The 15,375-nt window shown below is 32.7% G+C and overlaps 3 protein-coding genes across 3 annotated transcripts in view; all 3 read left to right on the top strand.

Annotated features, from left to right (window-relative positions):
• Positions 1 to 15,375, top strand: part of LOC113396223 (mitochondrial S-adenosylmethionine carrier protein-like) — a 260,338-nt gene that overhangs the window by 146,259 nt on the left and 98,704 nt on the right. The window lies entirely within an intron of this gene.
• Positions 1 to 15,375, top strand: part of LOC113392855 (trafficking protein particle complex subunit 2-like protein) — a 177,136-nt gene that overhangs the window by 64,525 nt on the left and 97,236 nt on the right. The gene's annotated exons all lie outside the window — the stretch shown is intronic.
• On the top strand, positions 9,341 to 14,996 carry LOC135194142 (tubulin beta-1 chain). The gene is made up of 2 exons (XM_064219011.1): positions 9,341 to 9,535; positions 13,212 to 14,996. The coding sequence occupies exons 1-2, from the start codon at positions 9,479 to 9,481 to the stop codon at positions 14,496 to 14,498; spliced, it is 1,344 nt and encodes a 447-aa protein (XP_064075081.1). The 5' UTR covers positions 9,341 to 9,478; the 3' UTR covers positions 14,499 to 14,996.

Genomic DNA, 15,375 nt, shown 5'->3' with positions numbered 1-15,375 from the left:
AAAAAAAAAAACATTCAATAAATCTTGGTTAAACGAAAACATCGAATTATATGCAGAGATTTTCTTCCAAGCGTCGGCATCATCGTCATGACTATATATAGAAGTGCACGTACGCCATTTTAAAAGGCCTCTTCAGTTCCCGTTATTAACGTCCAGAGGTCGTAAATCAGCAACGAAAGAGGCGGAGAGGAGGATCAACTTAAACTGGACAGATAACAAAATGATGTCAGTTCGTCAAAACAGGCTTATGTCATTGTGAACAGGTTCAAGATGTAATATTTAGATCTTGTGACACGTCATTTATTTACTCGTCAAGGAAATATTATTGAATTATACATTTTAATAGTATGTTAATAGATACCAGTCCCGGCTTCGTAGGAATAAAGTATATATAACACGTTTATATCGAAGAACGAACGGAAAGATTCTTATAATTTTTAAGCGTACATAGGACGACATTTTCACATCTAAATTTTCATCACAATTAGATCGATGGTCTCAGAATTCATAGGAACAAAGACATAAATACTCATTATTATTTATATAGATTAAAAATAAAAACAATGTTCATTGATTAACTGTCAACTCGTCGGCTTCGTTTTGCAATGTTTAAACAAAATCAAAATATGCTTTATTTAAGTAGGCTGTTTCGTAAGGGTAAGCATTTTTACAAGGTTAGATTTAATGCAAAGCTATTCATAATGTAGATCTCTACTAAAGAGAACCGGCAAGAATCGCTTCTTTTTATAATTATATTATTGTATCTTGTATTTAAATTAACGTTAAGAAAGGATTTCACATATATTTTCAGGTAGGCAGACTGGTAAATCGGTAACCTAATTTTAAATGATCACCAACGTTTCATTCAAAAACCATCACTAACATTATCAATATTACACCAACCTTGGGCATTATTTTTTATCTCCCTTGTATTTGTAGTTACACTGACTCACTCGACCTTCAAACCGGAACAAAACAACACTAAGTATTACTTAATATCTGATGATCAAGTATGAATAAATTCTGAAATAATAATTACAGCCATCAGCAGCGAAGTTTCATGGATAAAACTCTACATTCTCGTAATCATCAACAGAATCGCTTTATCCCAGCCGTGACGTTTACGGTATATATTTCTGTTTAAAAATGTAGTTATTGATGACATGAAATACACTCAAACGGAACTATTCTATATAAGTAGATAAAAAAACAAAACAGGATTGCGTTGATGTAGTCGGATATCTTATCATATCTATCTTTCTGAGAAAAGAAAGCGCCGCGCACGTAATTATCGTAATAATAAAAAGTATTGTAAACATTATAATTAATAATGTCGTCAAAATGAGAGAATTTCTTTTCAGATTTAAAAAAATGATAATGATGACGAAATGATGATTATGAATCCAAATGTAGTGGATTTTCAGACACAGATAACATATTTTTAATATCTCTTAACATATACTTGAGGACTTGTACTTCACGCCTTCAGACCCTTTACAAAATTAAGTCCTTAAGTAGTCTCGAGCTAGTCTCAAATAGTAATTAATTACTATTAATATATAATATATTAAGAAATATTTTGTGTTTATTGAACGCAATTGAATGAATCACGTCGATCTTACTTCCCACGTTATAAAAAATCTTTTAATCATTCTATACGACACCTTTTTAATATATCGCAAGAGTTATATCAGGTTGTGTAGAAGAATACAGTGGAATAATATGTATATATTATATATTTAAGCAAAATATCACGAGATATCTGAAACTATAGGTCCGATGGACTTGAAATTTAGCCAAGTTACCCCTCCCGCGACGTCGATTCACTGAGATGAATGATGATGATGAAATTTTAGTACAATTACGTACAATTAAAGTACATTTAGTATAGTTTGCATCTATTTGGAAATCACACACCCTGTGCGATAGAATGTTTTTCACGTCGGATTTTTCACTTCTGATGTGTATATTTGGATATCCAGCAATTTGCAGTAGAGCAACGTATTTAAATAAGAGTGCTTGGGGTGTCTTCAAACTTATTTATGTTCCCATCGCCCTATTTAAAGTCAAAGTCTGTATTAGAACTGGGAACAACTATAGCCCAAAAATTCAGGATGGAACCCAACCCCTTCACAAAAACAGCCCGTGCACCTTTGAGCTATTGGAGCTTTTCCAACTTTCATTAAATCGATTGAGTTTTATTCGTGTGATGCGTATTATTTGTAAATTTAATTTTATTACTAATGTTCAATAATAACCAGATCTTAATATTTAAATGAGACCATCTTTTATACACAGATTATATTTTTTAATATAAGTGAACTCATTTTAAATATAAAATGTTTTATTTTAAAAACTCGCTGGCTTTACATTTTGAGAGTTTTTATATAAATCTATTTTTAAGCAAAAATGTAAACAAAATTTTATTTTACGAAATCGTAATGCATAAAAAATCGTGATAGTACCTTTGAAGGCGGCCATTTTGTTTTACATATGGCGCTGTTCGAAACGAGAAAGTATTTCTTAGTCACCATGTTTACGAAACTATGTATTGCGGTATATAATCACAGTATATAACATGTGTACTGAAATCGTGACGCTCGCAACTTGTATGTAATACATTGCTCGTATTTTTTTTTTTGTAAAACGGCACAGGTATACGCTTTTTATGCGTTATAATTTATTTTTCACACTAAGATCCAAATGACCTTTCTCTTTATAATTCATTTACAAGGTCATCGTTATTGATAAATACATATAATCTAGTTTATTCTCTGAAACAAATTATTAAACTAAGTTAAGCTTTATATAGATGACGACTGAGCTACCTGTTGGTCATCTCTATTAAAAGACATTGTAACAATGGTCATTATAAGAAATACGAACCATTCCTAACACCAAGTGGCCTCTAAGCCCGAATCAAACCCAGAATAAACTTCGAATGAGCTCTTGCGAGCATTTTCAAAATGACATTTTATATGATTAAATTAAATATTAACCTACTAACGGTAGAATTGACAAGTAACTCAGTAGTTACTCTTTTCCGACTCTCAGTTACATAGATTCTTCCTAGTTGTTTCCTCATTACTGAGGGTCGTGACCACCATGCATGTGGTTACATAGATACAATAATTAAATTATTTCTTATATATATGAGGTAGTTAGTATCTTTCACACCAGAATGGAATACAATACAATATTGGTGTCGAACTTGAAAACCCTGATAAGTGAGTGTTACATAACCAAAGAGGCTCGCACAAAGCGCTACCAAAATACCGAAAACACTTTACCAAAATGCTACACAAATAGTTACGTACAGCAATGAGCAATGTATTTCACTGACCCCAAATCCGTCGGCAGACGGTTCGCAAATATGGCGCTGTACTGACGCCGCGAATTTCTCTCATCGAACAGATGGCTGACTTTACGTGAACTATTGCAACATGTACGAATCGTATTGTATCTGAATACGGCGGCATCGGAATTTTCGAGACTGAAATCGTGTTACTTTCTGCAATTAAATTTGTATTCAAGTGATTTCGACTCTTTTTTAATTATGAAATCAAATCCCAGTATCTTTACTGTACATTACGTTCCTTACAACAAACAATTACTTTTTATAATATACCTACGCCCACTGACAAATAGGTCACCTAGTCATTGGTTATCACCGATCACGGTCATTGAAGCTGTAAGAAATATTAACCATTCCTTACATCGCCAATGGGACCATGGGAACTAAGATTTTATGTCCCTTTTGCCTGTATTCCAATCGAAGTAGGAATAAAGATAAACAAACCTTAGATTTACGTATTTCATGCGATTTGCTAATAACTCAGCTATATTGTGCACTGTTAAGAGTTTATGATTAATATCTTTATTTATAATACAACACTGTTACTTATATCCACTTAAATTATACTTCCGAAATTCCGATAACAGTTTTGTCGACTTTCAATACACCAATTTTCGCCTTCGACCTTCGACTAATGATATCGCGTCAATTTGTTGTCAAATGTTGTTTATTTGGCTTTTTTTCATATTATGTTACGAATAGAGTATGTATTTCTAGTTTACAGTAGTAGGTATATGTGATGACTATACTGTTTAGGTAGCACCAATTATATTAATTTTACAAGTCAATATTTCGTATGCGTCCATCTCTCTGACCATGATTTCAGCAATAAACCAAAGTGCTCCCATATACATATATTGATAAACCCTCTTTCTTAACTTGAAAGTGACGTTAGATTATAAAATATTTTTTATTTACGAAAACCGTTTATTTTGTAATAAGCATTGAATACAGACTAATAATATCTCACTTAAATTATTTGAGTCAAGCGAGATATTATTAGCAATATATCAAAATGAAATGGAACATCAACCTTCCGCGTCTAGTCATTTACAAATAAAGTTTTCATCGATTTGGAATGTTGATTGTAAAATTACTTCAGAACTTAGGAGATACTCTAGTTAACCAGGATTCAAAACAAGAAGGACGCTATCAAATCGATTTTATATCGAGTTATGTTTTTTATGAATAAATTTGGAAAAATATTTTACCTTTTTTAGGAATTCTTCCCATTTAAATTAAATATTATAATGATAAAAAAAATGCGTTAATTAAATAATATTATTTTTCTAAAAAAAGGTGCTAACACTATTTGTTCTGTGTATATTTTTTAAATATAGAACTTCGAAATTAAAATTTTAGTTCAGGCATAGTGTCTATAGAGTTCCGCTACTAGAGTTAATATTGCATAGATTTCCTATAATGTACTTTAAATAATGATAATGCTACTTAATTTAATTCCTAGGATGTCTTAATGTCTAGGACATTGGCATTTCAACAGATTAGTACCCAGCATCTTAGGCAGTTATCTCTCATCTCGTTCGGTTAATGACCCCTCGTTGATAAGCTAATGGCTGTGACCATTATTATTCAATTAGAAACCGAATATTCAGTCTTTAACGATTTTATTAATGTAAAAAAAAGTAATAATTTAATCTATATATTGTTTAATTTATATATTGTCTTTATTTTTATGAATTATAAATTTAACCGTTTAAGTGAAATATGTTTACGTACTTACATAATAAAACCGTAAAAAACAGAACCGGTGCCAAATTAAAAAAAAAAACTTAAATGTCAAATAAAGCTATGAAATAATATTATAGAAATATAAATGTCGATCTTTTTCTTTGAGTATATATAATGTAGTGAGTTAAATATAGCAGTAGGTAACTGGAATAGCTCTCCCTTTGCATCCGCATAGGACGCGCCTAAACGGCGGAATTTTGTACCGCAAACTTGTACTCGTTACTTGTAAGCTAAGCTATTTTGTCCGCCTTTATATTGTACACAGATTCCTGTTCTGGTGATAAAATGCCCAAAGTACTTTTTTAAGTAAAATAAGAAACACATTCGGCCTTACAATTTAAAAAAAAAATATGTTTATACAAAACCGGCTTAAAATTACTAATACATACAATATTACGTAAAATGGTTTATATTATATGAAAAGACTATAAATTGTTCACTTTTTATCTTCTGATAGCCAAAATAAAGGTTATTGATTTTATCTTTTAGGCCACAAATATGTATTCACGTAGACTTAATAGTAAATAACTTAAGAAAATAAGTAATCGAAAAAATGATGCAATTATTTCCAATAATTATTTATTTTAATAAGTGATTCATTTCAATCTAAATAAAGTCGTTAACAGAAACTAAATAATAAAGGAATATATCATTAAGTAAAGATAAAAACGATAAGTATTTATCAAATAATTTTAAAAATAATCAGAAACTGTATAATGCATTATATTAGGGTTATCGTCCAGTGGAAATGCTTCGCAGTAGAAATAATTTATATTCTATCTTATCATCAAAATATTCTATATTCAAGAAGGCTCATAAAAGCTCATTTGAATCGTCATGTTACAATGTTGAATTCAATGTAAAGTTATCATCGGTTCGGAAAGTAGACTATACCGAGAAGAACCGGCAAGAAACTCAGTAGTTACTCTTTTCCACCATTTTAAATACAGAGTGTGACAGTAAAGTACGATTACTTTTTTATACATCCTGCCAAGAAGTCAATAAGTACCAAGTCCACGCTTTTTTGTCTTTAATATAATCTTGTATTGAGTAATATGCCTTATTTATTCAATGTTTTTTTGATATGAGCTTTGAAATTTTTTAATAGGCCAAGTTAAAAACTACTGTAGAATCTTATTACAGAAATGAATACAGTGGACCAGGAAGGACGTATTAACTTTGCGAAGTCGTAACATCAGATTTAAGCATCAAGACATATACAAAGATACTGCGTTAACACCGATCACGAATATTCAAACAATACACGTCAATATATATATAATTCCACTAACACTAAAGGATATTATGTTTTAAATACTGTTCTCACTCCATCGATATATATTATATCTTTTAGTGGTTTTATTAGTTAATATTTATAATATAATAGTTTAAAAAAATATATTATAATCCTCATCTCTAATCATTGATTATATTTAATTTATAATTTTTAATACATGTCGTGTAACTTGATAGTGCATGGCGAGACTACCTGTAAATAATAGAATATTTACCAAGATAAATTTGAAATATAATTTTGTTCTTTATGTGATATTGTATCTACTGTTGGTTGTCCTACTGAAAATAAATTAAAACATCTACTATGCACAATATATGTCAATTTTCCACTGGCTAAATAGCTCTGAATATCGCTACGTGTTCAGTCTATAAATCCATAAATTTTTAATATTAGTTCATTGTTATCATTTAAAACTTAGTAAACCTTATTACATTTCCACACAAACATATTTCTTAGTTAAAAACTAAGCAAGACAGTCAGACAAACGGGTCACCTGATGGCAGCACAGTACTAGAAAGTATTGATCTTTGGAAGTTTTGTTGGATGGTCAAATAGGTAATAACGACACTTACTGCTTATAGAAATCCATACACAAATCGGCGATATTGTATTAATATAATTGATTAAGGTTACTTTTATTATAATTATAAACATACTTAACCGCGAAACATTACTTTATTCATTAAAAATATCTCTCCGTAATTAAATCACCAATTTATTATAATAAAAGCATTCAATGAGTTAGTTCTCTCCGAACTCACAGTACAGAAAGCAAAAACGACTTGAACATATACTAACATATAGACGATCATAAAAATCCACTAAACCCGTATATATAAAGGCAGATGATACAGCGCGCTTCGGAGATTTTAGTGTATATGTATAATATTTTTGTATAAGTAGATACGACAGCTTCAACAGCTTTAAAATTGTACTACTGATAAAAAAAACAGGAATTTGATGCACTTGTGTTTTAATTAAATTTTATTTTCCCTCGTTCGAAGTTCGAAATTTAGTAGGAATTCCATTTTTAAAAATTGATTATACACAGAAAACTGTGTGCATTACATAAGTACAGTTACGGACTCAATTTTCACGCGATAATTTTAAGCAAAAATAATATCTATACATATTTCAAAACAGTTTTATATTTACTACTTGAATGTGACATCATACAATATGGCGCTAAGGTCAAAGCGAAATTACTCATAAAAACAACCGTGTATTCAATTATAATAAACAAAACTCTTCATCTCTTTTCATAAGGTCTCATCAGTTTCTATCTTGGGATTACAACATTAACAAAACTCAGGAATAATAACAAACCATTTTCGTTTAAAAACAACGTAATATTATTGCCTCAATAAAACAATATCAATCTATTTAATGAAATAATCTCGTTATATCCTCAGCCCCTTTAGTATTAATACAATATAAAATACATCAAGTAATATAAAAATCTATTCTTCCATATCGGTCCGGAATTCCGAACCCCACCCTGAGACAAAATAATGTAGGCTGCCGGCCGGCGATCAATACCAACTTTACAAGGCGAAACATCTGCGCCGAAATTTCTGTAAATCACTAAAACTGCAGTTTAATTTTACCTTTTATATATATAGAATAACGAGAACAGTTAATCTGATATGACGTAACAATTAAAATATTATCATAATAATTTAAAATGTATAAAAAATTAAATAAGTTGCGAAACGATTGCTTTGTCATAACAGTTGGTAGCATTGTTAATACTATCGCGACGCCAACCAATCAGAGAGGAGTATCAATTTAGGGACGTACGTGTGTCGATAGCGGAATAAACTTTATTTAATACTAACATTTATAATATTTATTAAAAATTAAACATAAACACTATTTATTATCAACCGATGTCTAAGAATAATCCTTGTAATCAATATTTTGTAATAATTTAGCTTTATAAAATTGTAGCTCTAAATAAATATTTATTAAAGAAAATGCTGTTTTTTTTAAAAAATAATATTATATCTAATTGAGAATTGATGACCTTCGGGTTATCAGATCTACCTTTTTAAGCATAAATAGCAGCTGACGTGATGATGATCCATGGATAAAATAAATCAATTTACTCATAAATTTATTCATGCAATAATTCAAACTTTTCAATTTAATTCAATTTAAAATAGACTTAATTTTGTTTCACTCTATCTACTAATCAACTCAATATTTTAAGATTATTCAATACAAATTAGAAAGTTTCATAGTTACGTTGTCAGACTTTTCTTTCAAGTAATGTGAAATATTATTTAAAACCAATTCACTGGTAACAAACTCAATTAAAAGCGCAACAACCGATAGTGGTGACAGATAATATTTCGTTCTATTTTTAAATTACATTTGTACAAGAAGGAAAAGCCCTGATAAATTAATGAAAAGATTACAATTATTTATCAAAGCCGAGATTGGCCAACTCCGTTGATTTTTTATGTGCTTCATTAGTCATTACGTATTCTTTAACTTTCAACTACTTAAATCTGCTACATGTGTGTCAACTATCAACTAGCAGTATCGTCCTAACCTTCTTCTCGAATGAAGAGGAGGCTTTAGCCTAGCAGTGGGGTATTAATAGGCATTTTAACAAATTATTACTAGATATTTATGATACCAAAATGAACATACTTACTTTATATTGTTTGTTCTAATTTCGATATTTATTGTACAATTGACTTTTCTTACATACATAAAATAGTTATCAACCAACATTTAGCAACCTAAAGTTAAAGCATTGAATTTTTTACAGATTTATGAACTTTACGACTGTCTCAAAAGAGTTAAATTATAATTAATAACTTTATTTACATATGAACCAAAATATTTTAATTTAAAAAAACATATGCATAAATAAATGTGTGATGTCGCAATGCGGCAAAACTTATCGATAACCGACGAGCTTTGGTCCAGCACTAGTCGAATGCCTTCGTGGATAGCTCGGGTCGGAACGAAAGTTGACTATTCTTCAAGCAACCACGAAAGTACGTGGTGCGTGCGGAGCAGAAATATTTAGTGTTAAGTAATTTATTAAGTTCACATTCAACAAAATGAGGGAAATCGTGCACATCCAAGCCGGTCAGTGCGGTAACCAGATTGGCGCTAAGGTAATTTTCGTTATTCTTTTGTTTTTTCTACCGAGTTTACGTCGGGGTACGCGCGGCCGGCATTTTGTGACGCCTCTGTTGCCTCGCAGTCACGGAGAAAAAGTTGCTTGACCGCATAGTATTCGAAATGTTTTGGGATTGAGATAATAATTATCACTTACTCATACTGAAAATTATGTTCTAACTCATGAAAAATGGGTGTGGTCGTTTTTCGATTAATTAATTTTGCGCATGCCCCAATTCTTTTGTCTTATAATTCCAGGACTAATCCCTCAAACACATAGTTATCTTTTTTTTTATTCGATTTGCACCCGTTGCGCAATATCGGGCTTCTAGTTACTCTTCTGTTCTCATATACTGCGAATGGACCGATTAATCCACGTGTTTCTTCGTCATTCGCCGGCCATTTCACGTACGTTCATACTTGCTACGACTTCGTATAAAATATATGCAAATTTTAAATATAGATTCTGACGAAGCGTTATCATCGGATGTTTGTTTGATATGTAATATACAATAATATTATTATTATCATCAAGATATAAATTATCAGTGAGATTATAAAACATTTCATCCGTTACCTATTTCTTTTTATTAACTCGTACAAAAAACCGTTATGAGGGGCACGCATACTTAGAATCCCACTCAAGGTTATCCGCGTCCTGCTGATAAAGGGCGACCAATCGGAAGGCGTTATTCGTAACGTTCGAATTTTAAAATACAGGCTGAGCAATAGCGCCATATGGCATGGTTTTTTATAACGTAAAAAAAAAAGTTATTATTGATTATTTCCTTTTTTTTTTTTATAACACAGCCGCGTTTTAATAGCGGTGTTTTTATTATATTTGGTGTGCTTTTCGCCGTGAATTAAAATTGTTAGTCTAGAAATATGTTTCGTAAAAAATCGATTAGCATAATTGCCAGATAGGAAGAGCGCGCATGTCCAGGTATAGTTCGTTGACCGCGTTCGATCTTCCGCGTTGGCTAAAATAACTATCGTTAGGAAGTTATGAAAGCATCAAAATATTTTATATATAGACTAAGATCGCCAATCGATCTGATTTTTTCAGGACACTTGCAACATTTTAGTGTCCTGCATACTTAACTGATAAGGAAAAGATACTCTACACAGCATCCTGTACTGTTTTCGCTGTTTTTTAATTAACAATTTAAGACTTAATTTATTAATCCATATATAAATGTATTAATATTACAAGATTATTTATTATCTGTATTAATATTATTTGAATTATGTTCTATTTTCAAAAAGTTTTCCGTCGATTTATCCTGTTTTTGAAAACATGAAGCGGTCATACGATTATACTGTCGCATATTAGTCATATACAATATAGAATATAGTTAATACTTGCTATTCTTGGTATATGGACGTGTTAGTACGAAAAAGGAACGATGACCCATTTATAAGGAATGTGGCTTTTATAATCGATGACTTCTATATACGGTACGACTAGTCAGTAGACATCGATTAAATTAAGATATTGAATAATTTAACAATTATATATACAATTTATATTTTAAATGCAATTCTTCAAAACTAGATCGTGGTCGTGATACCACCAAATCAAATCTGAAAACGAGCAACGGTTATTAATGTGGTTATCACGGATAAGAACTGAATAAACTCTCTAGTTAAAAATTGAGTTTCTTTCGTCGGTTGTCTGTTCTCGGATTGACAATCAATGAATAAATGCAATATTTCTATAATTGAATAAATTGTTCAGTCATTATAAATTAGCGATTTAAAGGAAGCGGTTGCGTAGATATGTGCACAGCTGCGTACACCAAGAGTTCTTAGTGCGCGTCCGTAGAAAATACACGATTTCGATCGAAAGCTGACCTACTTTGGTACTTTACACTACAAAGTAAAAGGGTGAGAATAAGCATTTAGGTCATAAATCACAAGAATAAATTAAATTTCTTATGTCAGTTCAGAATACATATTTTAAAAACGAGATCCACCAAAAATCAATACAAAAGAAATTTGTATTTAAAAAGAGAAAGCATTCGAAAGTATTCTCATTTCTTCTTATACATGAAATATTATTTCATAACGATTTTACAACTGACTAGTCTCTACTTGAAAGTGTTTATCGCCGAATGAAAAAGCATATTTTTATCTAAACAAACTGCACAGAACGATGTCACGGATAGAAGTTAATAATAAATAAATAAATAAAATACAACTTTATACTTTAACCATAAAATACTTGACCCTCTCGTATCGATGAGATAGCTCTCCAGTTTGGCTCGCATCCAATAATCCGGTCGGAAACAGCTGATGATATCAGAATTCACTTTAACACTTAATGTGTTAATATAACACCAAAACTTCGTTTGAAAGCTAATAAACGCATTTACATATACTTTAAAATTTTAATTAAAAAAATACTATTTTTATTTCTTCAACTCAAACAGAGTAAGAGTTTCTTCAATTTGTGATTAAACTATTTTATTTATAAACGCTTCAACGTGTTCACTTTTATCTATGATTATTAGAAATAAATAACGTCATGATAAGATAAGTAGCTAAATTACGGTAATCACAACTCATGTACTTGATAGCAATTTAAAATTAGTCAAGCATGGATGCATTGCAGTATTAAAAAAAAAATGCCGTCACTGCCACGGTACAGATTAAAATATACCGTAATTTTAAATATTGACAAAATCTATTAAATTTAGAAGATCAAGTACATAAATTTAAATTGTCAAATAACGCATTTAATTCGCTCGCTACGATTTTTGTTTTTATATAAAAATGGATAATTATTGGTCAAAGTCAATCACGTTCAGCCAAAATCCGTGGGAGTTCTCTTACCATTTATGTTATTATGAGTCATGACTCATGATTGAGATGGCGATAAAATTAATACAGTTAACATTTGGCTAAGAAATAGTTGATTGCTGTTTTTAATGTAATTTCTATAAGGCAACATTGAAGTGATGACTTTCAAATTTATTCTTCTTTATTTAACAGAAGTTTTAATTCAGAATTCACTTCCATTGTCACGATAATAATCCACCCACCATTCTAAATTTTCAATTACCTCTTACCGTGGTAATGATCTTAATCTTCTTCCCATGGATGTATTTACTGATGCTATCGCTAGAATATCTCTGCGTTGAATATATTCAATGTCAAAAACGATGACTCGCTGTAATGAATGATTCATCAAAGAGAAAATTAGTTCTATACATAAATATGTAAAAAATAAATAGGTAATTTTATTTCTTTAAAATATTCCGTAACGCCTACTGATAACCTCGTGCTTATATGGGCAGACAAGTCTAGGTAAATAAATTTATGCAACGTACTTGGTTTACGTTCACCGCTTATAAGGCGGCGGCTTTGTGTAACGACTTTTTTATCTATACATATTGAAACAGTTCTGTATTAGATCGATATCATTTAGAACTAGAACGTCCGCGTGAATATTGTATTGCAATTCAACCATGCAAGGAAGGTCTGTTTTACGAACCCTGTTACCTAGGCGACGCTATTGCTGATTCATTATTTGCGTAACGTATCGTCATAACAGTAGACAAAGTTTGTGATTAAAAATGAATGTCAAATGAATGTTTTAATAAAAAAATATCTTTCTGTAATAACTTCAGTTAATAAAAGATGAAAATAACATTTTTTCTTTTCTTTTAGTTCTGGGAGATCATCTCCGACGAGCATGGCATCGACCCCACCGGCGCCTACCATGGTGACTCGGACCTGCAGCTGGAGCGCATCAACGTTTACTACAATGAGGCCTCCGGTGGCAAGTATGTGCCCCGCGCCATCCTTGTCGACTTGGAACCCGGCACCATGGACTCTGTCCGCTCAGGACCTTTTGGACAGATCTTCCGCCCGGACAACTTCGTGTTCGGTCAATCCGGTGCTGGTAACAACTGGGCTAAGGGACATTACACCGAGGGTGCTGAACTCGTTGACTCAGTCTTAGACGTCGTACGTAAGGAAGCAGAATCTTGTGATTGTCTCCAAGGTTTCCAACTCACACACTCACTCGGCGGCGGTACTGGATCCGGTATGGGCACACTCCTTATCTCCAAAATCAGAGAAGAATATCCCGACAGAATCATGAACACATATTCAGTTGTACCCTCGCCTAAAGTGTCAGATACAGTAGTCGAACCTTACAACGCCACGCTTTCAGTCCATCAATTAGTAGAAAACACAGACGAAACCTACTGTATCGACAATGAGGCTCTCTACGACATCTGCTTCCGCACGCTGAAATTGTCCACACCCACGTACGGCGACCTCAACCACCTGGTGTCGCTCACCATGTCCGGAGTTACAACCTGTCTCAGGTTCCCCGGTCAGCTGAATGCGGATCTCCGCAAACTGGCCGTGAACATGGTGCCGTTCCCACGTCTCCACTTCTTCATGCCCGGTTTCGCCCCGCTGACGTCTCGTGGCAGCCAGCAATACCGTGCACTCACCGTGCCCGAACTCACGCAACAGATGTTCGACGCCAAGAACATGATGGCGGCTTGCGACCCACGTCACGGCCGTTACCTCACCGTCGCCGCCATCTTCCGTGGTCGCATGTCCATGAAGGAAGTCGACGAGCAGATGCTCAACATCCAAAACAAGAACTCGTCATACTTCGTCGAATGGATCCCCAACAACGTCAAGACCGCCGTGTGCGATATCCCGCCCCGTGGTCTTAAGATGGCCGCCACCTTCATCGGCAACTCCACTGCCATCCAAGAGCTGTTCAAGCGCATCTCCGAGCAGTTCACCGCTATGTTCAGGCGTAAGGCTTTCTTGCATTGGTACACCGGCGAGGGCATGGACGAGATGGAATTCACCGAGGCCGAGAGCAACATGAACGATCTGGTCTCTGAATACCAACAGTACCAGGAGGCGACCGCCGACGAGGACGCGGAGTTCGACGAGGAGCAAGAGCAAGAGATCGAGGAGAACTAAACTACTACTACTCCCTCGCATCTCCTTCACACTTACCAACCTTTCCTTGTCCTCGTCTGGACTATCGCATTTTGCTTCTGTAGTTTTATACAACTTTCTAACAGTTCTGGATGTAGTTCCCTCGTCCTTAAATAGAGGACATTCTGATGTTGCGTTATAGTATTTACATTCCCAGTGTTTTCTTGGCGGGAAGGGCGCTCTCTGGAATGTTTATTACGATAAACAGTTAAACCCCTTACGACGTGACCCCTTCACTTACACCTCTGCGGTGCTGTGAATACACTGATGACACAAAAGAAGATCTTTTGTTTGATAAGGCTGAACTTGATTTTTTTAATACCTAAGTTAATTTTTAATCTTTGTAACCAGTGTGATTGAGTTAACGTTGGCTTTTTGGCAATTAAAAGCTAATAATAATATCGTACAATTTTTCGAAGTCGATCAAAGTTTTTAATTATTATATTCCAGCTGGTGAATAAATAAACTACAATGATTTTATTGTGTTGTTTTATTTCATGATTGTCTATAATTGCAATAAAAATATTAATTTTGACATATATTTTTTATTTCTAATAACATTACATAAACTATCTTAAATAAAAATTCTAACCAGAGCTGATTCTGTAGTGTAAATTTATAGATTTTTTAACTTGAAACCACCAGTCTCATCATATAAATATTTGTAAGCATTTGCCTGGGTCGTATGAATAAAAGTATTTTACCTGCATTTTAAGTTTCCTTTTAATCTCATTACACAAAAATAAACGAGACAGAACTTAATATTCATTTACTGGTTGATAGTTTCATACAGGATTATCATAATTGAATATAATGTATAAATTGTCTCGACAGAATCGCGTTATGCATATAAATTAGT

The sequence above is a fragment of the Vanessa tameamea genome, chromosome 25, assembly GCF_037043105.1.
Source record: "Vanessa tameamea isolate UH-Manoa-2023 chromosome 25, ilVanTame1 primary haplotype, whole genome shotgun sequence".
NCBI lineage: Eukaryota > Metazoa > Arthropoda > Insecta > Lepidoptera > Nymphalidae > Vanessa > Vanessa tameamea.
The sequence above is the reverse complement of the archived record's forward strand: the minus strand, read 5'-3'. Positions and strand labels throughout refer to the sequence as shown.

Excerpts from the sequence above, each read along its gene's own strand:
- LOC135194142 (XM_064219011.1), top strand. The coding sequence starts at position 9,479 with ATGAGGGAAATCGTGCACATCCAAGCCGGTCAGTGCGGTAACCAGATT. Across the intron at positions 9,536-13,211 it reads GTAACCAGATTGGCGCTAAG|TTCTGGGAGATCATCTCCGA; the intron begins GTAATTTTCGTT and ends CTTTTCTTTTAG.